At 51.3% G+C, this 24,941-nt stretch overlaps 8 protein-coding genes across 8 annotated transcripts; 5 read left to right on the plus strand and 3 right to left on the minus strand.

The window, feature by feature from the left end:
• Positions 1–639: 639 nt before the first annotated feature.
• M431DRAFT_116258 (hypothetical protein) lies at positions 640–7,094 on the plus strand. The gene is made up of 4 exons (XM_024911955.1): positions 640–1,230; positions 1,279–1,714; positions 1,762–5,743; positions 6,146–7,094. Exons 1-4 carry the CDS (start codon positions 895–897, stop codon positions 6,867–6,869), a joined length of 5,478 nt encoding a protein of 1,825 aa, XP_024774717.1. The 5' UTR covers positions 640–894; the 3' UTR covers positions 6,870–7,094.
• A 286-nt stretch (positions 7,095–7,380) lies between these two features.
• M431DRAFT_84826 (hypothetical protein) lies at positions 7,381–9,486 on the plus strand (the record flags this gene model as incomplete). Its single annotated transcript, XM_024923477.1, has 1 exon — positions 7,381–9,486. One exon carries the CDS (start codon positions 7,381–7,383, stop codon positions 9,484–9,486), a length of 2,106 nt encoding a protein of 701 aa, XP_024774718.1.
• Positions 9,487–9,656: 170 nt separating this feature from the next.
• Positions 9,657–11,575, minus strand: M431DRAFT_482206 (hypothetical protein; the record flags this gene model as incomplete). Its single annotated transcript, XM_024916025.1, has 2 exons — positions 9,657–10,963; positions 11,017–11,575. The coding sequence occupies 2 exons, from the start codon at positions 11,573–11,575 to the stop codon at positions 9,657–9,659; spliced, it is 1,866 nt and encodes a 621-aa protein (XP_024774719.1).
• Positions 11,576–12,176: 601 nt separating this feature from the next.
• On the plus strand, positions 12,177–13,672 carry M431DRAFT_84596 (hypothetical protein; the record flags this gene model as incomplete). The annotated part of the gene is made up of 2 exons (XM_024923451.1): positions 12,177–12,231; positions 12,324–13,672. 2 exons carry the CDS (start codon positions 12,177–12,179, stop codon positions 13,670–13,672), a joined length of 1,404 nt encoding a protein of 467 aa, XP_024774720.1.
• Positions 13,673–13,971: 299 nt separating this feature from the next.
• On the minus strand, positions 13,972–16,899 carry M431DRAFT_86247 (glycoside hydrolase family 36 protein; the record flags this gene model as incomplete). The annotated part of the gene is made up of 5 exons (XM_024923652.1): positions 13,972–14,180; positions 14,241–14,633; positions 14,684–15,694; positions 15,751–16,163; positions 16,247–16,899. 5 exons carry the CDS (start codon positions 16,897–16,899, stop codon positions 13,972–13,974), a joined length of 2,679 nt encoding a protein of 892 aa, XP_024774721.1.
• Positions 16,900–17,783: 884 nt separating this feature from the next.
• Positions 17,784–19,469, plus strand: M431DRAFT_85598 (hypothetical protein; the record flags this gene model as incomplete). Its single annotated transcript, XM_024923570.1, has 5 exons — positions 17,784–17,930; positions 18,008–18,133; positions 18,191–18,268; positions 18,340–19,025; positions 19,082–19,469. 5 exons carry the CDS (start codon positions 17,784–17,786, stop codon positions 19,467–19,469), a joined length of 1,425 nt encoding a protein of 474 aa, XP_024774722.1.
• Positions 19,470–20,126: 657 nt separating this feature from the next.
• On the minus strand, positions 20,127–20,624 carry M431DRAFT_67728 (hypothetical protein; the record flags this gene model as incomplete). Its single annotated transcript, XM_024921741.1, has 1 exon — positions 20,127–20,624. A coding segment is annotated over one exon (498 nt), but the record flags the coding sequence as incomplete, so codon positions are not given.
• An 867-nt stretch (positions 20,625–21,491) lies between these two features.
• M431DRAFT_495281 (hypothetical protein) lies at positions 21,492–24,156 on the plus strand (the record flags this gene model as incomplete). The annotated part of the gene is made up of 2 exons (XM_024917341.1): positions 21,492–23,880; positions 23,960–24,156. 2 exons carry the CDS (start codon positions 21,492–21,494, stop codon positions 24,154–24,156), a joined length of 2,586 nt encoding a protein of 861 aa, XP_024774724.1.
• Positions 24,157–24,941: the final 785 nt, after the last annotated feature.

A 24,941-nucleotide genomic window follows, 5' to 3' on the forward strand; every position in this document is an offset into this window, starting at 1 on the left:
TCTAAGCGGTTTGTTAATCAAGGCTACCCTGAATTTTTTGGATTTCACTGGATTTCGTTTACTGCTACAGTAGATTGACTTTGTACTATAATTACGATATGTTTTATTTCGCTGAACTTTGTGTGCTCTCTATCATTTCAATAAAAACTTTTTGTTGGCTAGTACGGAAATGCCTTTTGTGGCTTCGTACATGATTGGAAATGTTTCTCTGCCATATTTCCGTTCTGAGGGTGTGCTCGTGCTCCAATGGATGTGAATCACTTTATCCGACCCCACAAGTGACGGCCGGATAAGTGCGTGAACACGCTTGTGAGTGTCTTCTGAAGAAATATGTATTTCCCTTATCCCTAAATCTATTGTCCGCCTCATATACTGATGTGATAACAAAAGACAAAGGCATTCATGTCCATGTTCTGCAAGTGCTGGTAACGCTTAAGCCCACCTGTGGCTGCGACTGTGCCCCTCCATTGCCGCCGTCAGGTACATCCTGGTACCTGTACCCTGCCCACTGCGTACCGGTGCTACACAAATTGGCCCATCCAGGGTTCCAGTACGTCACTTCTCGATCGTGTGGCGGAGAATCTTCGGTACAGTCTGCATGCATGTGCATACGCGGACTAGCCATGAGAGATGGGGAAGCTGTGCAGAGTATCGACCTTGAGATCTAATTAGCTCTTTTCTCGATTGCGAATCGAAAGTTGCGGCTTGGTTTGCCTTGCAGGGCGATCAAAGGTCGCATCGCCAGAGTCCTTCAGTTCATGAGCTTGCGATAGCTAAACTGCCGACCTTAGCTGGCCCGTGCCATCGCCGGAGCTCCAGGGCATACTTACACTGCCTCGATAGCCCTTTGTCGACGTGCTGCATGCTGGACAATGTCATGGACTTTGCGACATCATGTCTGACCCTGAAGAAGCCTCTCCTACTGGAGAGCGAGCGGACGACTACGAGAACCCGGTCCCTGCCGTAGAAAATGAAAGCCAAAACGAAGACGATGCCGATGTCCCCCAGCTCGAGCAGCCAGAAACACCGGAAGACCCAAGCTCTGTGAATGCGGAGGAAGAGGAGAAGAACCATGTCATAGATGACAACCTCCTAGAGCCGCCTATTCAAAATGGGGATATTTCCGAGATTACGTCGGCGGATGCAAGCTCCATCGATGCGATCCCGCGGAGGGCAGGGAGTCCCATTGAATCCGTCACTTCTGCGCCAGGAGACTCTCCCTCGATCCAGGTATGAGATGCTTTCTTCATGGTTAGGGAAGCCGTCTGACAGGCACAGGGCTCGCGCATATCCTCACCGGGCAGCAGTGTGTTGCCGTCATTTGCCTCCCGTCCGGGCATCAGCAGTCCCACGCCGTCCTTCCGACCCTTCGATCGACGTTTCCAATCCCGAATAGCATCATTCAACACCCTCAGCCCTCGTCCATCGACTCCTACATTTGTGCCAAATCACAGCCGCCATGCCTCCTTTAATTCCAATTTCCCGTCAGAACAAGCCGATACTGATACGCCGTCGCCCCCATGGGAGGTTGTGAGGTGGACAAGGCTGAAGAAGCTAAACAGCTATGCGTTCTCGGAATCAGGGAGGCGTAATTTTGGATCTCCTACCTGTCTTTCTGTGTCCGCATCCATTGTTTTGGGAACCTCTAAAGGCATCATCTTAGTTTTTGACTACAGTCAGAATCTAAAAACGATCATAGGACCTGGTACCAAAGGTATGTGCCGAATGAGATGCGTAAATGTGCAATGCTAATTCTGATAGCTATCGAATCTGGGCCCATCACTGCTCTTGCTATATCGGCAGATCACACCATTATAGCCGGAGGCCATGCGAATGGTAACATCTTCACCTGGGACACAGCACGTCCCTCACGGCCCTTTCTCACAATTTCACATCTGGATGAATCCCAGGTACAAAACAGGACTCTCGATGGCCACATGCCTGATGCTCCTGTTATTCACCTGGGCTTTTTGGGCACTCGACACACAGCTCTTGTGTCTGCTGATGGCCATGGCATGGCATTCTCCCATCTTGCCACGAGGGGTACTGGGCCTCTTGGAAGAACGGTAAAGACTACAAGAATATTGGGTCGATATCCGAATGCGCCTATGCAACCGGGAAAAGTTATAAAGCCCAGTACTGTCCTCGCTTTTGCGCCTCTTCCGCTGGGAAACGTTGAGCGCGAGACTGACAAGATGGGGCTGACAGCGATGTTGACCCCTTATTTGCTCGTTATTGTGTCTACTACTCCAGTGGCACAGACGCAACACAAGTCTGCACGGCCCAAGGATGTTCCGGCTCATAGCGCCATGACGGGTTGTTTGGCTTGGTTCCCTGCCGTAAATCTCAAGGCTGCAGATACACACACAGGCTCAACCACCTCAAAAGCTAAGCTGGCGTATTGTTGGTCTAATGTGCTTACAGTACTGGATGTGGATGAGATTCCTGGCGACGATAGTGATCCGCCATCATTGAGATTTAAAGCTCGAAGCAGGTGGAAATGCGAAGAGTCTATTGCTGCGGTACAGTGGCTCAGCCGCTCCGTGCTGACAGTTTTGACCATCTCTCAAAGACTGATTGTCCTGGAGGATAGAACCATGCGCATGACGGAAGCATTTGACTTATTGGAAAGATATATCTACCATACTGATCTTTTCTCCCAGCAGCTGCATACCCTTGTGGAGCATTTAGATGAGAATGATGTGTCCATGCATGGAGTTGTAGCCGATGCGTTTTATATGAGCTTCAAGGCATACAAAGGGAGAATGTTCCTCTTAGGTTTCAACGATGTGGCTATAGGGGCGTTGTCAAATTGGGCAGATCGGCTGATTGCCACAATGGAGCATGGTGACTACATAGGGGCTATCCAGCTGGCTACCTCATACTACACTGGCGACGCCAATAAACTGACAGTCGGCCTCCCTGACGATACTGAGCAAAGGCACAGCATGGTTCGCGACAAGATCATGGAGATTACGAGTGCCTCTCTAAAGTACGCCTTTGCACAAAGGCAGAAGAACAAGGCGTCTGTGGATAACGACCATTTGAAACAGCTTGCTGAAACTTGCTTTGTGGCATGCCAAACTGTCGGCAATACCGACTATCTGTTTGACGAGCTGTATGAATGGTATAGCGATGCCGATGCCGAGGGCATATTTCTCGAAACTCTTGAGCCTTTTGTCCTCGATCAAACAATTCGTATTGTTCCGCCTACGGTGGTCAAGGATATGGTCAGCTACTATGTCACCAGAGGCTGGGAAAGCAGGCTTGAGGAATTGATATGCCATATGGAGACTGCCACTCTTGACTTGGATCAGCTCACAATCCTCTGCAAGCAGCACAATCTGTATGACGCGCTTACCTATGTCTGGAACCAAGCCCTGCAAGATTACATTACACCAATGATCGACCTACTTAGCCTCCTCGTCCCGTTGATGTCGAACGGGGATTCCGTCCCTGATAATACGGCTGACGATTACTACGGTGTCAATGCGGTCAAGATTTTCCCTTACCTTTCTTACACCCTTACCGGTCGGGTCTACCCGAGCGGTGAAATCATGGACGAAGAGACGGCGAATAGAGCCAAGGCCGAGATTTATTGGTTTTACTTTTCTGGCAAGACCATTTCATGGCCCAAAGGCAGTGGCGGAGAATTTCTCACTAGACCCGACGCAGAGTCAGAGCCTGCGTTCCCTTATTTGAGGATGATTCTCAAATTCGACGCCCCAAGCTTCCTCAGCGCCCTTAATGAAGCATTTGAAGATTCCTTCCTAAACGACTCCTCCGAGAAGAAGCCTAATGGTAGTAGCTCCAGAGCAGACATACCAGAAGAGCAGATCTTTGGCCTGACAATCAACCGACAATACGTCTTATCCATCTTGCTCGACGTTATGAATCCGTCAGATTTTGCGCCGGCCGATACCATCTATCTCGACATGTTCATTGCTCGAAATCTTCCCAAGTTCCCCCAATATCTGCTCTTCTCTGGTACGACCTTGTCAAAAGTCCTCACCGGGCTTTGCAACTATCCTGGCTCTGATCTTGCCGAGGATGCGCAATTGAGCGCCGAATATCTGCTATCAGTTTACCACCCTTCAGATATGCCTGCGTTAATGCCATTGTTCAAGCAGGCAGGCTTCTATCGAATTCTGAAACGAATATACAAAGTTGACAAACAGTTCGGAAAGCTCGTACAGACGTTCTTTGAAGATCCAGAAGATCAGGACTTGGTGTTCGACTGTATTGCGGAATGTTTACGACCCCATAGTGAACTGAGTCAGCGACAACAGCATGAAGTCTTGACCATTGTCGAAAACCACGCAAGAGACTTGCTTGAATTGGGCCCCGAGCGCTCGGCCTCAACTCTTGCGCTACAAACGACTGAACTACACCAGCATATTCTCAATTCCGCAGAGGATGCCCCTGAGCTACAGCATGCTTATCTAAAGACGTTACTAGAGCCAGAAGATCCGCTGGCAGATGGACAGCTGACGCACGAGCGGCTACTTGTTGAGCGATATGTTCGACTGATGTGTAGATTTGATGCACAGCACGTGTCAGATTACATTGGGCTCGTCCAATCGGTCGATCTTCAACTGGACAGTTTGTTACCCACTATGGAAGAAACGGGTGTGGTGGATGCCGCTGTTGTGCTCATGGCCCGAGCAGGACAAGTTGCCATGGCTATGGATCGATTAGTCCGTCATTTGGGCACGCTCGAATCTGCCATGGAAGCACTTTTGCGCTCGTCCAGCACACAAGACGGCGAAGAGGGCAGTGCACCGTCGCTGGAAGCCTCAGCCGAAGCTCTTCTTGAAAGCCTGCAGAACTATGTCCATGTTGGGATTTGGTTATGTCAGGAGCAGACAAAATCTACAAGGAGAGTCAGTGTGGTATCGAAGAATAAGACTGCCCAAGAGAATCTGTCAGCAGATGAAAGTCTCTGGCTGAGCCTCATTGGTGCTTGTGTACAGGTTACTCAAAATCTGTCACCGGCCATACAAGCTGCTGCGAGCAGCAGTGCCTCTGATGAGGAGAGGCTCTTGGCGAAGCTGCGATCACTTGTGCAGCATACCTTTACCTCGCTACTTGTTTCTACTTCAAGCCAAGCTTCAAATCAAGCAAATGGCCAGTTGGGTTCCAATGTTCTGTCAAGTGCAGGGTCCAATCTCTCGTTCCTACGAATATTGAGAGCGTTCCTTGAAAAGGCAGCAGCATCATCACCAAGCTTGGCTGATCTTCGCAGTGTGCTTGCGTCCATCTTCTCAGCTTACGCATACGAGGAGTCTATTCTTCGTCTGTCCAACCGCCTCTTGGAACGAAGTCTCTTCACAAGTGTGGACACATCTGTCGAACTTAGACAGCGTGGATGGAGGCCGCGCGGTTCGACATGCGAGGCATGCGGCAAAAGAGTATGGGGCCCAGGCCTCGCCGGCGCGACGGTGTTTGAGGCTTGGGAAGACAAGCAAGCGGCGGAGGAGGTGGCCAGACAGCAGAGGCAAACGCAAGTTGCGGAACGAGCCAAGGGCCACGCAAGAGTGTCAGATCGTAGGAGCAAGGGGAAGAGCTTGGATATGCGGCCGTCAAGCATGCTCATTGAGCAAATCGCTGGTAAGTCGAATAAAGACCAAGTCTTGGGGCCGCTCGTCGTGCTGGCTTGTCGACACATTTACCACCAGACCTGTCTGGATGCGTTGCAAGAGAAGCAGGAGAATGGCGTCTTGCCTAGGGAACTGGATTATAAGTGTCCTATTGATGGATAAAATACGGAAATGAAGCAAGAAGGTTATATGTGTCTGGCTATCCGCGTGTACATAGCAGCGAGCAAAGCGATTGGGCGAGAGGTGTTAATGTCTTGTTGATCATGGCGAATTGAGATAGCAGCCACTGCTTTTTTGTTTTTGGTATATGAATAGACAAGAGATATGAAGTTGACGAATTAATTATACCTCGCATACAGCTTAATACAGAAATATTCTCGATGACTCTGGTTGAATTGATGTGTGGCGTTAGCTGTATGTAGCTGCGATCAAATGTGGCGGAGGTACTGCCGAATCCCGTATTCCGCATCTACCTGTAATTAACAGCCCGTCCCATCTTTGATCTGTTGCAACTCTTACCAGCTGCAACACTCTCAGCTAAACAGGCAATTAACCATGTCTGGCACCGACGAAGACGGCTTTGATGGCGAATACATCTCAGACAACCAATCCTCGGGCTCTTCAGACCAGGAATCGCCGCCGCCGCCGCTCTCGCAGAACTACTTTGCGCCTCCATTCTACGGCCGACCACCCACGCCTCTGCCTCCATCTCCGTCTCTGACCTCGCTGCTACGGCCCTCCCGTCCGACGACTCCCGATGCATCGGACGACGACATCGCGCCCGTCCCGCGCACGGCGCCCAGGGTGCCGACATACGAGTACTACGGCTTCGTGCTGTACCTGTTCAGCAGCCTCATCTTCCTCATGTACCTCCTCTGGAGCTACCTCCCGTCGCCGTTCCTACACGCGCTGGGCATATACTACTATCCGGACCGCTGGTGGGCGCTGGCCGTGCCCGCGTTCCTGGTCATGACGCTGGTGTACATCTACGTGGCGCTGGCGGCGTACAACCTGGAGATTTTGACGGTGCCGATGACGAGCGTGGAGACGATTGTGGACGGGGCGGGCAAGCTGGCGGTGATTGACTCCAAGGGGAGGCTCAAGGGGAGCAGTAAGAGGGAGAGGAAGGTCGAGAGCAATGGGAGGCTGAGGTGGAGGGAGATTTGGAACGAGGGGACGGATGCGGTGCTGGATATTCCGCTGGCGGGAGTGTGTGAGGTGTTGTATGGGGAGGGGAGGGAGTTGTCTGATAGTGATGAGGGGATTTGAGATTTTGATACAGGTTGGGGATTCTAGTTTGATGATTTATGGCGTTTTTGGCAGAACAAGCGGGCAATGGGTTTAGACATTAATATTTACAGCTGCATATCAGAGGATACCCATGATGGATGTGGCTCGAATGAGTGTTGACAACTTGAGATTAGAAGGGAGTTTCAATACTTATCTAATGAAACGAATTCATATATATGCTACATGAAATCAACGCAGATAATGAGTACACGGGGTCTCTTTATTTTGGAATTAATAGCTTTGCTAATTCCAATTTCAAGTAGAGCTGGATTTGCACATGTTGATGCTCAATCATCCATTGCTGAGCCCAAGTGGTTTAGCGCCATCTTGTAGCGGCTCACCCCACTACAGCCTTGCAGTAAAAAAAGTTGCACGGCTGAGCTACAAAATTTCTACATACAAACCAGCAGCCCAAAAAAAATCCTTGAGCATCCTTGGTAAACCAGGCGCAAACCACGACAATTTCTTTTCTTGTCGCGCCTCCCACACAATGGATATCCTCAAAGTCTTGTCGCGCGGCACCAAAAAGAGCGCAAAATCCTCGCTCTCAGGCGGCAGCGCCGTGGGCAAACTCCCGTCCTCGGGGACAAAGACGAACCCGCAGCTCTACCACGACGAAGTTCGCGGCCACAAGCGAAAGCGCGATGTCGAAGAGCCCGAGAACAAGATCCCCGAGGTGCTTCCGGAAGTCGACTTCTTTGCGCCCAAGGACGTTGCCGAGTCGAAACCTGCAAAGGCCGAGTCGAAAAAGGGCAAGCGAGCGGCGAGCCCCGTCGTTGAGGCGGCCAAGTTGCTGAGTGCGGATGAGTGTCGCCAATTGCTGCGATCGCATCGACTCAAGGTCACGCTGCTGTATAAGCGAGAGGAGCAACACAAGGTCAAGAAGTCTAAGAAGAAGAAGGCTGTTGTTGAGGTCAAGAAGGACAAGAAGCCGCAGTTGGCGCCGCAGCCATTGGAGTCTTTTGGCCAACTGCGAAGCACATACAACCTCTCTCGACGGGTGGCTGAGAACCTGTCGTATCAGGGCTATAAAATACCGACGGAGGTCCAGATGGGAAGCATGCCGTTGCTGATTCGGCCTGACGTGGCCTTGAGTGAGGAACAGGGACTGGAGAATGGTGTTGATTTGCTGGCTGTTGCGCCAACTGGAAGCGGAAAGACGATTAGCTTTCTTGTGCCAACAATCAACAACATTATGAGGAGGAGAGCGCAGGATAAGCTACATGGTATTCATGAGCTCGAGGCCATTGTCATTGTGCCAACCCGAGAGCTTGCCTACCAGATTGTCAATGTTGGCAATCAGTTGGTGAAGGGAACTGGACTCAAGGTGGTCGGCATGAGAAAGGGCATGATTCTTGCTGCCGAGAGCCAAGATATCGGCGAAGACAGCTCAGATGAGGAAGAAGAAAAGGCGGAGGAGTCCGAAGAAGAGGACGAAGAGGAAGAAGAAAAAGATGCGAGGCCGAAAGTGGTGTCAAAAGTGGACATTTTGATTACAACACCTCTTCTGCTGCTCAACTTCCTAACGTCTGGGTCAGCGAACACTCAAAAGGTCTTACCCACCGTCCGAAACCTGATACTGGACGAAGCCGATGTTCTCCTCGACCCGTTGTTCCGCGAACAAACTCTTGGTATCTGGACGGCCTGCAGCAACCCAGATCTTGGACTTTCATTCTGGTCCGCAACCATGGGCTCCAATATCGAGACGCTGGTTACGGAAAGGCTGGCTTCGAGGGCTGAGTCTTTGAGCATTCCCCAAAGGCCACTGGTTCGCTTGGTTGTCGGCCTAAAGGATACGGCCGTGCCCAATATTGTGCACAGGCTGATTTACACTGCGAGCGAACAGGGAAAGCTTCTCGCTCTGCGGCAGCTCTTGCGGCCTACTTCGAGCATTGACTCGGGACCGCCATTGCGGCCACCTTTTCTCGTGTTTACGCAGACTATTGATCGAGCTACTGCACTGCAAGAGGAACTCAAGTATGATATCCCGCTTGAGGCAGGCGGTTCGTCTAGAATAGCTGCTTTGCATAGTGGTCTTCCAGATGCAGCCCGAGCAGCCATCATGCGCAAGTTCCGGGCTGGCGAGATTTGGGTTCTCATCACGACTGATGTCCTAGCCCGAGGTGTTGATTTTGCTGGCGTCAACGGAGTCTTGAACTACGACGTGCCCGGCTCGAGTGCCGCCTACGTGCACCGTGCAGGAAGGACGGGGCGAGCTGGTCGAGAGGGCGGCATAGCCGTCACATTCTATACCAAGGAGGATATTCCTTTTGTCAAGACTGTGGCCAATGTCATTGCCGAGAGTGAAAAGCAGGCCGGCAAGACAGGGGACGAGGCTGGAGTGCAGAAATGGCTGCTTGATGCGCTGCCGAACGTGGGCAAGGAGGACAGGAAGAAGCTCAAGGAGAGGGGTGTTGAGTCGAGAAGGAGTGGAAACAAGGCCATGATTACATCCAAGAGCGGATACGAGCGGCGCAAGGAGCATAACAGGAAGGGTGCTATTGAGGGAAGCAAGAAGAGGAAGTTGGAGGTCGATGATGATAAAGATGGTGCCAAGGGCAAGGGAGATGGTGAATGGGGTGGATTTGACGATTAGTTTAAGCACGATATCCAATATACAGCACACATCTTGTGGATCCATTTGGCAATAGAATCTATGTCCCTTTATCATATTGTACAAATATTCTCCTCATACTCTTACATGGTATTTACTGTAGTACCTATACAATCCGCACATTCCAAGTCTATTCATGGGAATCGTAGCGTCTATTTCTCATTACCCTTCTCATCAGCTGACAGCCCAACGACATTCCGTATCGTGCCGAAGCTCAAACAGTCGCTGATGCGGTTGGCGCCGGAAAAGAGCATCACCAGACGCTCGACGCCGCATCCCCAACCACCAGTGGGGGGAAGGCCATAGTCGAGGGCCTTTACATAACTTTGGTCAAGCGGGGAGGCTTCCCACTCATCCTCTTCAACTTCAACAATCTCTGCGTTGGCATCGGCGGCGTCACTGTCCAAAGCCGCCGGCTCTGCGAATCCTACAGTGCCGTCAGGTTTGTTGACGAGGCTGCGGTGGACGGCAAGTTTTCGTTTCTGCTCCTCCGGGTTGTTCTCCTCTTCGTACATGTTGGCGAGCTCTCGGCCGCCGATGAAGAGCTCTGCACGTGCAGACACCAGTTGATATGTCTTTGGGCAAAGGAAGCTCTTTGCAAGGGGCGACATGCAGGCAGGATGGTGCGTGATCAGGATAGGCTCCGTAAAGGACATGGGCTCCAGATACGTCGCGGCGAGTCGATCAAGGAGCTTTGGTAGAGACGTGGGCACCTCGCCGGGAATCTCAATCCCTGAGAGCTTCAGGATTGCGAGGAGCTCGGGAAGGGCGCCATCTTCCGCAGTAAGCTTCGGGAAGCGAATCCCAATGGCTTCCTCTAGAGCAGGGATAAATTCCACTTGCTTGAAGGGCCTAGTAAACTTGCTGAGATCGATAGGTGGCAGAGTAGTAAGCTGTGTTGATATCAGCTCTTGAGAGTGCTTTGCAAGGCTATATATCAACTCTTCTGTCTCCTTGATGAGATCAGGTAAATTGGTATATGCACTGTAGAATTCACACATTGTGAACTCGGGATTGTGAGTGGCATCGACGCCTTCGTTTCGGAAGGCAGGTCCCATCTCAAAGACCTTGTCTACGCCTCCGACGACAAGGCGCTTCAACCATAACTCGGGCGCGATCCTGAGCGCAAGATCTTTGCCTCGGAATTCTGTAGCTCGGGTCACAAACGGCCGGGCGACCGCACCGCCGGCGTTCTCAGCAAGAATTGGTGTTTGGAATTCAAGGAATCGTTTGGAGTGGAAGTGATCCCGGATCTGCTTCATGATCTCGGCACGCAGCCTCAGGATGTCGACGACATCACGATTCACCAACATATCGACATGGCGCTCTTGCATTTTGGTCTTGGGATCCGTGAGCTTCTCAGGGACTTGCTCCATGGATGGGGACAGCAGCTCAGGCAACTCTCGAGCCTCTAGCGAGAGCTGTCCCGTGTTTGTACGAGTGGCAACACCAGTGGCCGCTACCAATTAATTAGCCTCGGAAGAGACAGGAAGAGGAGCTCAATAGGCCTACATATATGGTCTCCAACTTGAATCAAGTTTTTAAGAAGGCGGAATTTATGAACACGCGACTCTTCCTCTGAAGCAACTTTGCTCTTGTTGATCATGATCTGAACTTTTTGGAATTCGTTGGTAATGTCGAGGAAGATGAGCGAGCTTCCCACAACACGCTTCGACCGAATCCGCCCAGACAAAGTGACAGGCTCGTTCGAAAGCTCATGTTGAGACGCCTGCAAGAACTCAGGGACGCTCTTCCTAATGGAAGACGATTCTAATCGAGGATAAGCCTCGGGGTATAGCGGATTTTCGCTCTTTTGGTCCTCTTGCAGCTCCTTCTGGCGATGTCTCTTGAATGGCGAGACAACGTCATGCTCCTCCTGCTCCTCCTTGACAAACCTCGAAGACTCGTTAATCCGAATACCAGGCTTGGCGGACAGAGCTCGGGTTGGTTGTCTGCTGAGAGCCCATCTCCATGGTGCACTAACAAGTGTAGCTCTAGGGCCACAAGACCTTGAGCTACTATTCAACGCAGCAGACTGGCGGGCCAGTCTCATGCAACTGGCGGACCTCATCTCTTCTGATCAGAACGAATTAGCTTTTGCCATACGTGGTAAGGGCTTAGTTCCAAGAAATGAATGATAATTCGAGAGGATCAGTAAATAGCAAGTTGTTTATCTCCAACAGCCGAAGCCGTTTCAATCGCAGCGGTTCTGAAGCGAGAATGCGTGTTCATCATGATGGGAAAGAAAGAGTAATAGAAAATAAAAATGAATCAGTTACTTACAAACATAGCGACGGCACTGCACCATATGCCTCACGCGCAAAATCAATTGCAGGTATAGATGCAATGCACATCCAAAGATCTGGAGTCCAGATGCTTTGCAGGATGCAAATTTGTGCCTCGTCCGGACTGTGTGGGCGATATTTATTTTCTTTTTTTTTTCTCCAGCGCCGAGCTCCCCCGTAATTGGAGACACCCCGCCAAATGCATGACGCTCACTGGCTGAGCCAAGCGCAACACCAACCAAAGGCCAGGCCAGGCTGAAATTTATTCCGACGCGCCATTCCTCTTGTACCTCCAACCTCCCTCACAAGCGCGACGTTCCCACTAGAAACTAGACGCAACTTTTGGGCCATCTCGACCAATTGGCCGTTATCACAAGCATCGCAATCATGGCCCAGCAGCCTTTGCCCACGTCGGCGCAGCCAACCGACATTTACGGCGGAGGTGCGTTTGTAGTGACACCGACACTGCCTTTTGACAGGGCGAAATCCAGACGAGTTGAGCAAGACAGTTGAGCTAATGGTATTGGAGTACAGATGAGGTCTCTGCCCTCGTTCTCGACCCCGGCTACTGTAACACGCGAGCAGGTTTTGCCGGCGAAGATGTTCCCAAATCAATCCTGCCGTCCTTCTACGGCCACATCACCAGCGATCCCCCGCGAGACCTGTTTGGCGATGAGTGCATCATCCCGCGCGGCGACTTCGAGGTCCGCAACTACATGAACAAGGACAGCGTTGTGGAGGATTGGGATGTCGCCGCCAAGATGTGGGAGTTTATGCTGGTTAAGCGCCTGCAGCCCGAGAGACAGACGCCTCCGTCCAAGAATGGATTGAATGACGACGTGAAAGACCAGGATGGCGAGGGCGATGTCGCGATGGAGGAGATCGAGGGTCAGGAAAAGCCTCTGGAGGAGTTTCCATTGCTGATGACAGAAGCTCCCTGGAACTCGCCCAAGGCGCGTGAAAAGGCTATTGAGCTTAGCATGGAGAGCTGGGGGACCCCGGCCTTTTGGTTGAGCCGGACACCTGTTCTATCTGCCTTCGCTGCTGGCAAAGCGACGGCTCTTGTCATCGATATCGGTGGCGCAAACACCTCCGTCACAGCTATCCACGACGGCATGGTTCTCAAGAGATCTATCCAGCGATCACCTGCAGGTGGCCTGTGGCTGTCTTCGCAGATCCGCAACATGTGGGAAACCTCTGAGCCCAAGGTCGACTTGATCCCGACATTCATGGTTGAGAACAAGACTCCTGTCGATGCCCTCGCCCCCGCCCAGGCACGACTACGCGAATTCCCATACAAGATTCATGACTCCTTCCGAGCATTCGAAGAGGAGCGACTGCTCACCGAGTTCAAAGAGTCCGTCGTCGAGGTTTGGCGTGGCCCCGGACGGTATGGTGCCGCTGGGAACGAGGAGTACATCAAGTCACAGCCTGGCCGCGTATTTGAGATGCCCGATGGCTACAACCAGATGTGGCGCGAGCAGCGATTCAAGGTGGCCGAGGGAATGTGGGATGAGAACGCCGGATACCCCGTTCCCGAGGCGGAGCGTCTCACCAAGGCTCAGACTATCCCTGAGCTTATCCGCTCTGCTCTCAACGCCATTGATGTTGATCTTCGGGGCAACCTTCTCGCTAATGTTGTCGTTACTGGTAGCACAAGCTTGATCAACGGCTTCAACGACCGACTCAACAATGAGCTGACAGCCATGTATCCGGGATTGAAGATCAAGATTCACGCGGCCGGCTTGTCGAGCGAGCGTAGATTCGGTGCTTGGATCGGCGGCAGCATTCTGGCCAGTCTGGGTACTTTCCATCAGATGTGGATATCCAAGAAGGAGTATGAGGAAAACGGACCGGGCATTGTCGAGAAGCGATGCAAATAGAGGATAATTCCTAATCTTGGGGGCTATGTTTCTGGTGGAGGATAATGGCGTACGGAGTTGGAAGAGAGATGTTAATGCTATGTAACTACATGTATTTTGAGAGCAGGAGGATCCTGCAACTAAAACCTGATCAGACATCCTGAGGTATGCGTAGATCATAAAAAACTACTTTTTGCAACATGATGAATCATTGTCTATCTATTACCATGTAGGCTGGAGGCGGGCGCATTTTGGCATCACTTCGTTAATTCTACTGCTTCTACTCAATAGCTGTATTCCAAGCACAAGCTACGTCAATATCAACTGGCAAAGCTGACCTTGACTTCGACTTCGTCCTTTAGTCCAGGCTCCAGCTTCATATCCGCCCAAGCTTTCTCGATGTCTACTTCAAGTACATGCCCATCATTTTGCGAGACACGCACAGCCCCGACTGGAATCGCCTGATCCTGAAGCATAACTATGAAATCTTCATTGAGAACCAGGTCGGGTAATGCAGAGATATAAACACCTGAAGGGGAACTCTTGTTAGAAACCATGCTCTAACTGAGATTTGTCTTGCTTCACTTACCAAAAACACCCAAAGCCTTCAACTTGACATCAACCAACACCCTTCCGTTCTCCTTCAGGGCAACACTGCCGGCCTCGATGGCCACACCTCCAGTCATCTTGCTAATAAGCCCAAGATTCGCCACCCACATGTCTCCATGTTTCTGACCTGTCAGAGGTACGGCGTGGAATGCTGTGAGAATCTCATATCCTCGCACATCCAAAGATCCGGTGATAAGCGAAGTTGGGTCTCCAAGGTTCATAGGACTCGACGTCTTTCCTGAAACATGGGCTCGTACGACATAATGCAGAGAGGGTACTGTGCCCGGGAAGCAGGAAAGGGGTATGAGTTCGGTAAGAGGACGTGCTGAGATGTTGAAAATGGCAACCATTGATGTGCCAGTCTCCGACGCTCCTAAACGAAGTTAGTGAAACGAGTTCAGCCGCTTTGGATATTTCACGTACCATGATAACTGCCCACTTTGAGGAGTAAGTCGTCATCATAGCCAATATAAGGATAAATAGACTTCCCTAGGACACTTGGCCGGAAGATGACAGTTTTCCCCTTGGGAGTCACACCCGTCATTTGCTTTATCAGGTCAATATTGTGCTCCCCAGGAACATCTGTTATATAAATCGGCCCTCCACTAACACATCTCGCGGCAGCGTGGAAACCAGAGTAATCATGCACCGTTTGAAACATGTCCCAATCAGGAAGAACGTTTAAATATTCCATAAAAATGCTGTTGTAGGCATTTGTCCACACATGCCAAGGGTGAGACGAGGGAATTTGCGGGAAGAAGTCATCTGAATTGCGGACGAGCAAAGCAGGCCGATTCGGCAGCATCTGAGAATTGAATAGCGCCTGTGGGATTTGCGACATGCAGGATATAGCCTTGACGCTGAAGTAGCGAAGAGAAGTGAGGTTCCACGTATCAAGATATGTGTTGATGAGCTCGCGTCTGACGGAAGCGCTGAGCCACATGTCGACCATGAACTGCGCGTCTGTTTTGACGCCATCAACGCCAGCATCGGAAAGAAATTTGTAAAAGTCTTCATAGAATTGGGGAACGTCTTCCTTGGCAATCACCGTCATCTTGCCGCCCAGTGGTAGATTGCGTCGTTTAGCTTCTTCGCGAACAACTTCAACCGTCTTGTATTTCTTAGCGAGCTTTCCATCGGGTGAGATACCGCCCCAGTATCCCAAAAGTGCATGCCAAACCGCAATGTGTTGGATGTTGGGACTTCTTTGGCGGATTTTGGTAATAGCTGCCTTTAAGCCGTTTGGAAAGCCTTGTGGTTCGGCCTCGAAATCGACCCATCCGTATTGAAACTGACTAGGACCTTGGTAGTCAATTGACTGCCAGTTATCGTCAATTATGAGAGACGTGATGTTTATGTGGTGCTTTTCGAGTTTGTCAATTGCATCAAGGATCTTTTCCTCGGTGAGCCTCTGACCAAGTGCATTCCATGTACCTAGAGAGCCATTAGCCTATGTTAACCAAATGAAGGGAAGAAATTGGACAACGAACAGAAGCCAAGCCCATCATACCAATTCTCGAGCCACTCCGGTCGAACTGCGTCAGTAAGAGTTTTGAATTCGGTTTCTAGAGTTTGGTTTGTGCTTCGTGATCTCATCACAAGTGTCCTTGCGTGGTACATCACAGCTGCAACGGCTCTTTCGAAATCATTTCCTTCGGACACGAGAATAACAACCTTCTCATCCGAAAGGGAGTCGTTTCGTACATTTACCGAGACAGCACCACTGGAAGTGTGTTGGAAAACTGGCACTAAATCATTTATACCAGAGACAGCGAGCAAAACCATATTTCTGCCTTCTGGGCTCTGGAAAGCCAATAGTATAGCATCCTTATCAAGCGAGAAGTGTGTCTTTCCATGGCGTGGTGCTAACCATGGAGACCAAAGTCGAACAATAGCAAACCACCTAAAATCTACCGGGTTAGGCACTGCTATATCATTTCCAAACAGTGAGGAAATAGTTTGAAGAAAAGACTTGTCACTGCTGACCTAAGAAAAGAACCCCAAGGTGTTCCCAGCTCAACATCAGTGTACGAAGATAAATCGTTTTCTCCGGGAGGCACTGCAGTTTCAAGAGACCATAGTTGAGTTTTTGGTGCTTGGCTCATGCGAGACGTAACTTTCCATGCTGGATCAAGTCCATAAATAAGGTCGGCCAAATTGTCAGACTCGGTGGGAGCGGGGAGTAGCACAATGTGGCCATCCTCCACCCCTTGCTCATCACGGATCCATCTCCAGGGGTCATTGACATTGGGGCGAAATTTGATAGTGAACTGTAGAGATTTCTTAAAAGACAATTTTGTTGCAAAGTATATCCTAGAGACGGCGTCTGATTCGATATGGAGAGCTTGAGGCGCATCGGTGCTCTTTATCCTAGGTATTTCACCGTCGGTCCAGTCCGCTCCATCAATTGAATGCCAGAGAGAAAGTTCCCAGCTCTCTTCAGCTCGAAACTTTGGTATCTCTAACAAAGCAGTGAATGAGACGCTGTCAGAGCTTTCCACTGGCGTTACCTGGCTCAAAGGTGGGTAGCTTTGGATCAACGCTTTCATGTTTTCGGCCACAGGAGCTGGTTCAGGTTTTTGCTTTGGTATATAAAGAGTCTTGAAGTCGTTTGCAAAATCATATGTTTCAGGCGCCATTGGGATTGTTCTACACAGGTAGCAGATGATTAGTTGATCAGCTGGGTGAAGGTACGCTTGGTTCCTGTTGTTGGGTGGAGCAGGTTGCGTTCAAACGAAGATGTTTAGGTCAGACGAGTAAATGGCAGAATTCTTTATTCAGAAGAGAGAGACTTCACAAGTTTGACTGACTATTAGAGAAAGGCATATAAGTGTTGGGCATGGGAGAGTGAGATGCATGCATGCAGTGAGGAAACACTAACAGTGACGATGGCTTCCCCGCAAGAAACAGCAAGGAGGCCTTAAGGAGGGGCGGAGAGAGGGGTGAAGAAGTGCAGAAGAAAGCCCCTGAACTTTTATGGCATAAGAAGTAAATAAGATGATGACAGCGTCATTTTGGTCATTTCCCTCTATAACTTGTGCAACCCATACTTTAATTCTATAGGGCAACTACTTCTAATCGTGCCATTAGGTACCAACACATCCCAAGGTACAGGTACGCAAGCCCGTGTAGACATCGAAGTGGGCATTCATTAACAGTAGATGAACACCATTGTTTGAAATCGTCACTTTCAATTCCTACTCTAAATAATTAGTCTGAAAGTCGTAATTTGTTCTTTCGCAGTCCATTTTGCCCCATTGTGTAGGAATGTGTGTACTTTGTATCATCGTGAATATACGTGCATTCTTCATGGTGGAGTTGGCTCGGATGATGCTGTTAGTAAATTCGCGCTCCTGATTGGCCTGCTGCTTCGGTGTGGTCGGGCATCGGAGCTGGTCGGAATGACTAAGCAGGCCGAAACCTCGAAACTAAGGCCACAACCCGCCTAGTAAAGCTTCTTGCCGAGCAGTGGAAAGATTTCATCAAACCGCTCAATTGACCATTAATCCCCCAAACCTCCGCCATGGCGTCCCGCAGATTAGCTTTGAACTTGTCGCAAGGCCTGCGAGCCCGTTCGGGCCTCTCAGCCGCCGGATCTCTGCGACGAGGCTTTGCTACGCCCTCGACCGTGGGCAAGACCCAGACGACGACTCTCAAGAACGGCTTGACCGTGAGCGCCAACTCCGAGGGCCAATTGGCCGTGTATCGTGGTCATGAACACCCGTCTTGCTAACGTACGAGCACCAGGTCGCCACCGAGTACTCACCATGGGCTCAGACTTCCACCGTCGGCATGTGGATTGACGCTGGTTCCCGCGCTGAGACCAACGAGACCAACGGCACTGCCCACTTCCTCGAGCACCTGGCCTTCAAGGTGGGATGTCCCAATATGGCATCATAAGAGCCCGGAAAGGCTGACAATTGTTTCAAGGGTACCGCAAAGCGATCGCAGCATCAATTGGAGCTCGAGATTGAGAACATGGGTGGCCACCTGAATGCCTACACCTCGGTTGGTCTTATTTTTCCTCACTCGCAATAAGCGCATCGAGAAAAAAATCGAACCACTAACACGACCGTCAGCGCGAGAACACCGTCTACTTCGCCAAGGCCTTCAACTCCGATGTTCCTCAGACCGTCGACATCCTGTCCGATATCCTGCAAAACTCCAAGCTCGAGCCTTCCGCCATCGAGCGCGAGCGCGACGTCATTCTCCGAGAGTCCGAGGAGGTTGAGAAGCAGGTTGAGGAGGTTGTCTTTGACCACCTGCACGCCACTGCTTTCCAGCACCAGCCTCTTGGCCGCACCATCCTTGGACCCCGCCAGAACATCCGTGACATTACCCGCACCGAGCTCACCAACTACATCAAGAACAACTACACTGCGGACCGCATGGTTCTCGCTGCTGCCGGTGGCGTTCCTCACGAGCAGCTGGTTGAGCTTGCCGAGAAGCACTTCTCCGGCCTTGCCAGCCAGGGACCCCAGACTGAGGCTTACCTCCTGTCCAAGCAGAAGGCTGACTTTGTTGGCTCTGATGTCCGTGTTCGTGACGACACCATGGCCACTGCCAACGTTGCCATCGCCGTCGAGGGTGTTAGCTGGAACTCTGAGGATTACTACACTGCTCTCGTCGCTCAGGCCATTGTTGGCAACTACGACAAGGCCATGGGTAACGCCCCTCACCAGGGCAGCAAGCTGAGCGGCTACGTCCACAAGCATGAGCTGGCCAACAGCTTCATGAGCTTCTCCACCAGCTACAGCGACACTGGGTAAGTTTAAAGCAGCGAATGAAAGAGAAAAGATGATGAACTAACTGCTCTGATAGTCTCTGGGGTATCTACCTCGTCACTGACAACACCACCCGCCTGGACGACCTTGTCCACTTCTCCATCCGCGAGTGGATGCGTCTCTGCACCAACGTCAGCCAAGCCGAGGTCGAGCGCGCCAAGGCGCAGCTGAAGGCTTCTATCCTGCTGTCCCTGGACGGCACCACCGCTGTTGCCGAGGACATCGGTCGCCAGCTGATCACCACTGGCCGCCGCGCCAGCCCCGGCGAGATCGAGCGCAAGATCGATGCCATCACCGACAAGGATGTCACCGACTTTGCTAACCGATACCTGTGGGACAAGGACATCGCCATCAGCGCCGTCGGCAAGATTGAGGGTCTGTTCGATTACCAGCGACTGAGGAACACCATGAAGCCTAAGTTCTAAGGGTAGAGTGGACACAAAACCGAAGAAGGGGGAGGAGGAATTGTCTAAAAAAAAGCAAAGACCCGGGTATAGAGTGTATGAGATACCGTTTTACAGGCCTAGTGTACCATAAATTTCCCACATTATTAAAACCAGGTGCTGTGCGCGCAGAGATGCATGTGATGAAGGTTTTGTTTCCGTCTGGACAATGGTGCAGCTTCTAGATCCTAATTGTTAATAAGACGAAGCTACCAGTGGCAATATGCAACGGTGAACGGCTCGCATTCACCTGTAAGTAAATCAGGCATGCTGCTACGTTTTTGTAAGTTGGCATATGCTTCATAGAGCCAGGCAAGTAATCATCCTCTTATTATGAGGTGGATCGATATAGATACTACCAGGTATATATAGAGAGAGGGGCATGTAAACCCTCTACACATCTTGCAATCCTTTCTTCCAACGCCTAAAACGCCCAACATCAAACAATCCTGGCAAAAGATCCAAGGTTCAGAGCCATCCGATGAAAATGCAGTGCTGGGCCTAGCTCTCCTCGGCCATCTCTGCATCCACATCGTCACCAAAGACATCGTCTACCGTCCCTCCTTCAACGCCATCACCGCCGATATCTTCAGGGTCTGGTCCTTCAATGCCCTCCATGGCATCGCCTTGCTGAGAAGCTGAGCTCTCCTCATCCTCATCCATATCATCCTCATCCCACATGTCCTTGAGTCCCCAGCTTGTCCCACTGAGAACAAATCTTTCGCTTGGCAGCCGAACACCCCATTCGTTTGGCACAATCTTTGGCAGAGCAATCTTGTTTCGCTCTCGCGCCAGCTCCTGCATGTACTCTTTGCTGATACCGCCTCCACTGCTTCCTCCGCGGAATTGGTAGCCTAGGCGGGCGGCGATGGCAACCTTGACAGCATTTGCGCTGACGCTGGCGTCGCCTGACGGAGCAGCAGTGGCACCTGCGCCGGAGGCTGAGGGCTTAGATCCAGCCTGTGTAACGTATGGATCGCCGGAGAGGTGCAGTGCATCGCTGAGGACGGAAGAGGTATGTCGGTAGGCAAAGTCCAGGAGCAGGAGAGGCACTCGCTGCTCATAGGATGTGACTCCCTGCGAAGTGAGCAGGAGCTCAACAAGGCGTGCGTCGCGCGGTTTGGGTGCGGCAGAAGGCGGTTGATGTGTCGAAGGCTGTGGGGGTTGAGAAGAAGAAGCGGCCGGGGGTTGGCTTGTGGTCGTGGTTTGAGTATTGGGGATTGTTTGAGATGTGTTGGCGGACGAAGCTGTCACGCCATTTGTCTGAGGCTGACTCGAAGACATGGTCGGAAATGGTATCGGAATAGGGCGAGCGAAGAGTTATGCGATCTGCCGGCCTGAATGAGAGCTGGAGCTGGCCGATATAAAGTGAAAGTGAGGCGACACAGATCCAGTGCAGGCTCCAGCAACAAGGGATATCGGGAGGATTGGTATCAAAAATAATCTTCTCCTTGGGTATCAGCACGGCAACACATATCAGAACAACGAACAAATCAACTTGCGACTCTGCAATGCATCTCGCGAGCTGTAGCTTAAAGAATCGCAGCCGAGCAATTGGATGGTTCGCGGTCGGTCGCGGTGCAATGCAGTCGCCCTCGGACCATTATTAATCCGGCAGCGCAATTGCTGTGCTCGGCGTGCACAGACCACACCTTAAATTCAGCCCAATGGCAGCGTCGCAATTCAGTGGATGTGACCGGCTGTAATCGCCGCGCCTGCAGTGGCCTTGGAGGGGCTCGAGGCTCTGGAAAAAAAAGATTCAGCGCACGCTTGCAGCAGGACAGCTGGTGGCGACCCCACCAAAAAATTGAACTGCCGCCGATTCAGGTGCCGGTCCCAGTCATTCGAGTTGTTTTTCAGACGATAGGCTTGACTCATTGATGGCCAGGCTCGGGATCATATTTCTCTTGATTCTCTGCCTCTATTAATTCCTTCAATTCACCAATTCACATCTCCCGTCGTTGCTGTGCTGCAATCGACATCGACATCCCACTTCTGCCCCTCATGGAAACGGTGCTTCCCCTGCCGTTCCTTGTCAGTGTGGCCATTCCTCCGGGATTGGCCAACCTCGACGGCCTCAACCGCGAAGAGGTTTCCATCCTCGCCAGCCCGTTCCTCGAGGCCACTCCCAAGATCCTGGAAAAGCTCTCTCGATTTTTCAGCCGCCACAGCTCCGAGTTCCACGCCCACATCGATGCCACGTCCATCGAGTCCACAGACGATGTGTATGCGCTGCTTGACGGCGGGGCACGCACGGCATTCGTTGCGCCAGAGTCGCTCTCGCAATATGCCGAGCTTGGAGCGAGAGTCCTGCCCGCTGTTTCGAAGCTCGATCTGTCTGCTGCTTCCGAGCACGGCCTCTTGATCAAGGACTTTGACCCCACAGCTGCCAATGTCAACAAGTTTGCCGAAGAGGCCCGAGCCAAGAAGCTCAAGGTTCTCTATCTGAAGCCGGTGCCGGAAGTCGCTCTCGAGCAGTTCATCCAGGTTGCTCAGAAGTGCAACGCGATTCCGATCCTGCCCTCGACCGGATTGACGACCGATAAGTCCGACGGTAGCAAGCTTCTGCTTTCCAAGGTCATTGCGACATACTGGAAGTCGGATCGCGCCGATGGTCTCATCCCCACGGTGGTTACTGACGTCCACGGAATAGCGCTTGGACTGGCTTATACAAGCGAGGAGAGCATTTTGGAAGCTTTGAGGACTCAGACGGGCGTTTACCAGAGCCGTAAGCGAGGACTGTGGGTTAAGGGAGCTACCTCTGGCGACACTCAGGAGCTCGTCCGCATTGCATTGGACTGCGACAATGACACACTCAAGTTTGTTGTAAATCAGAAGGGCCGATTCTGCCACCTCGAGCAATTCGGCTGCTTTGGTGAGCTGACAGGCATTGCAAGACTGGAGCAAACCCTCAAGTCAAGGAAAGAATCTGCTCCTGCTGGTTCATACACTGCCAGACTATTCTCCGATGAGAAGCTTTTGAGGGCAAAAATTATGGAAGAGGCCGAGGAGCTATGCGATGCCAAGACTCCTCAGGAGATTGCATTCGAAGCCGCTGATCTGATCTATTTCGCTCTTACAAGAGCTGTCGGCGCTGGCGTGAGCGTGGCTGATATCGCCGCCAGCCTGGACGCAAAGGGCTTGAAGGTTAAGAGGAGGACGGGTGATGCCAAGGGCAAATGGGCCGAGAAAGAAGGAATCAAGCCGTCTGCTCCCGCTGCCCCGGCCAAGCCTGTCGAAGCCGAAAAGCCAAAGAGTGATCGGATTCTCATGCAGAGAATCGATTCCGCCAACGCTACTGAGGCAGAGCTGCTCGAGACTCTGAAGCGACCTTCACAAAAGTCTCCCGATGCCATCCTGAAGATTGTAACCCCTATCATCGACGATGTCCGCACAAACGGAGACAAGGCTGTTCTCTCTTACACTCACAAGTTTGAAAAGGCCACTTCACTTACATCTCCAGTTCTCAAGGCTCCTTTCCCTAAGGAGTTGATGGAGCTCTCCCCTGAGACCATCAAGGCGATCGATACCTCCTTTGAGAACATCCGAAAGTTCCACGCCGCCCAGAAGGACGACAAGACGCTCCAGGTTGAGACCATGCCCGGCGTTGTCTGCAGCCGCTTCTCAAGACCGATTGAGCGTGTTGGTCTCTATGTTCCTGGCGGTACTGCTGTTCTGCCCAGCACAGCTCTCATGCTCGGTGTCCCTGCCATGGTTGCCGGCTGCAAGAAGATTGTCCTGGCCTCCCCCCCTCGTGCTGACGGCAGTGTGACTCCTGAGATTGTCTATGCTGCTCACAAGGTCGGCGCTGAGAGTATCGTTCTCGCCGGTGGAGCACAGGCCGTTGCTGCCATGGCTTACGGCACGGAGAGCGTCAGCAAGGTCGACAAGATTCTCGGCCCCGGCAACCAGTTCGTCACCGCGGCCAAGATGCACGTCAGCAACGATACCAATGCGGGAGTGAGCATCGACATGCCCGCTGGTCCTTCTGAAGTCCTGGTGATCGCCGACAAGGATGCCAATCCCGCTTTTGTGGCCTCGGATCTGCTTTCTCAGGCCGAGCACGGCGTTGACAGCCAAGTGATCTTGATTGCCGTTGATCTTACAGAGGAGCAGCTCAACGCCATTGAGGACGAAGTTCACAACCAGGCCATTGCCCTGCCCAGAGTGGACATTGTACGCGGCTCCATCGCTCACTCCGTCTCTGTCCTCGTCAAGACTATTGACGAGGCCATGCGCATCAGCAACGAATATGCGCCGGAGCATCTGATCCTGCAGATCAAGGATGCCGCCAAGGTAGTTGACCTCGTCATGAACGCCGGCAGTGTCTTCATTGGCGAATGGACACCTGAGAGCGTTGGAGATTACTCTGCTGGTGTAAACCACTCACTACGTAAGTCAATACATTCATCTCGATTCTTTTTCAGGATCCCCCCCCCTTTACCATGTTATTGTGCTAACTGGATGTATAGCAACATACGGGTTCGCCAAGCAGTACTCTGGCGTCAACCTCGGATCATTCCAAAAGCACATCACCAGCTCCAACCTGACAGCCGAGGGTCTTCGCAACGTGGGCGGAGCAGTCATGCAGCTGGCCAAGGTCGAGGAGCTGGAAGCTCACAGGAGAGCGGTGGAGATTCGTATCAAGCACATGGATGGGCAAAAATAAACTTGGGGGAGGATATATCCGGGAAATGGGTCTGTAAAATTAGCAGGATAAATATGAGGCAAGAACATTATGAGAACAGAGTAAAAAAAATATACTATTGGATATTTATTTTGATAATTTTTTTTTATATCTATGGTGATATGACGATTGCTTGATGCCGATGATCTATAGTAACTCGAAATTCAAATGGACGAACAACTTCAGTAAAACAACATCGCCGTCGCAACAAAACTCGCTACAACCCAGCTCAGAAAATCTGATGCAAGAAAAAAATGACTTTTTTCTGCTGGCCCTTGCTTTTGTTTTGCACAACTACTGTTGAGATGAAAAACTCCCCCTAATCAGATTCCATGATGCCAAAAACGCCTCGCTATGTAATGCCCAACTTGCAATATAATGTGTGAAAACCCCAGCAAACCTTCGTTTCTGCTCCGAAATACATCGCCATGCTTCCCCTCCCCCTTTGCTCCTTTTACAGTGTAATCAAGACGGAAAACGGCGTGAAACTGCGCGGAGGTGAAAATCCGAATCTTCGAAAAGGTGTTGATGAAAAACAAAAAGTGATGAACCCAATCGCTGGAATCGTTCCAAAAAAGGATTTGAAGCGATTTAAAAAAAAGATGAAGAAGCGAGCCAAAACAAAAAGGCCCTCGTTACGACGAAATCGTGGGCGTTCGAATCTCGACGGGTACCTCGACAGATGGCAGGTCGTGCTCCTGCTCGACGGCGCCGGAAACGTTCTATAGAAAAATCCTTCTTTTAGCTTTGTTTGTTCTTTTTTTATT

This window comes from Trichoderma harzianum, assembly GCF_003025095.1.
Source record: "Trichoderma harzianum CBS 226.95 unplaced genomic scaffold M431scaffold_6, whole genome shotgun sequence".
NCBI classification, from domain to species: domain Eukaryota; kingdom Fungi; phylum Ascomycota; class Sordariomycetes; order Hypocreales; family Hypocreaceae; genus Trichoderma; species Trichoderma harzianum.

What these genes read in the sequence shown, in the direction of transcription:
- M431DRAFT_116258 (XM_024911955.1), top strand. Translation starts at nt 895, where the DNA reads ATGTCTGACCCTGAAGAAGCCTCTCCTACTGGAGAGCGAGCGGACGAC. An exon ending in CATAGGACCTGGTACCAAAG is followed by an intron (nt 1,715 to 1,761) that starts GTATGTGCCGAA and finishes TAATTCTGATAG; the next exon opens with CTATCGAATCTGGGCCCATC. An exon ending in CCTAGGGAACTGGATTATAA is followed by an intron (nt 5,744 to 6,145) that starts GTGTCCTATTGA and finishes TCAGCTAAACAG; the next exon opens with GCAATTAACCATGTCTGGCA.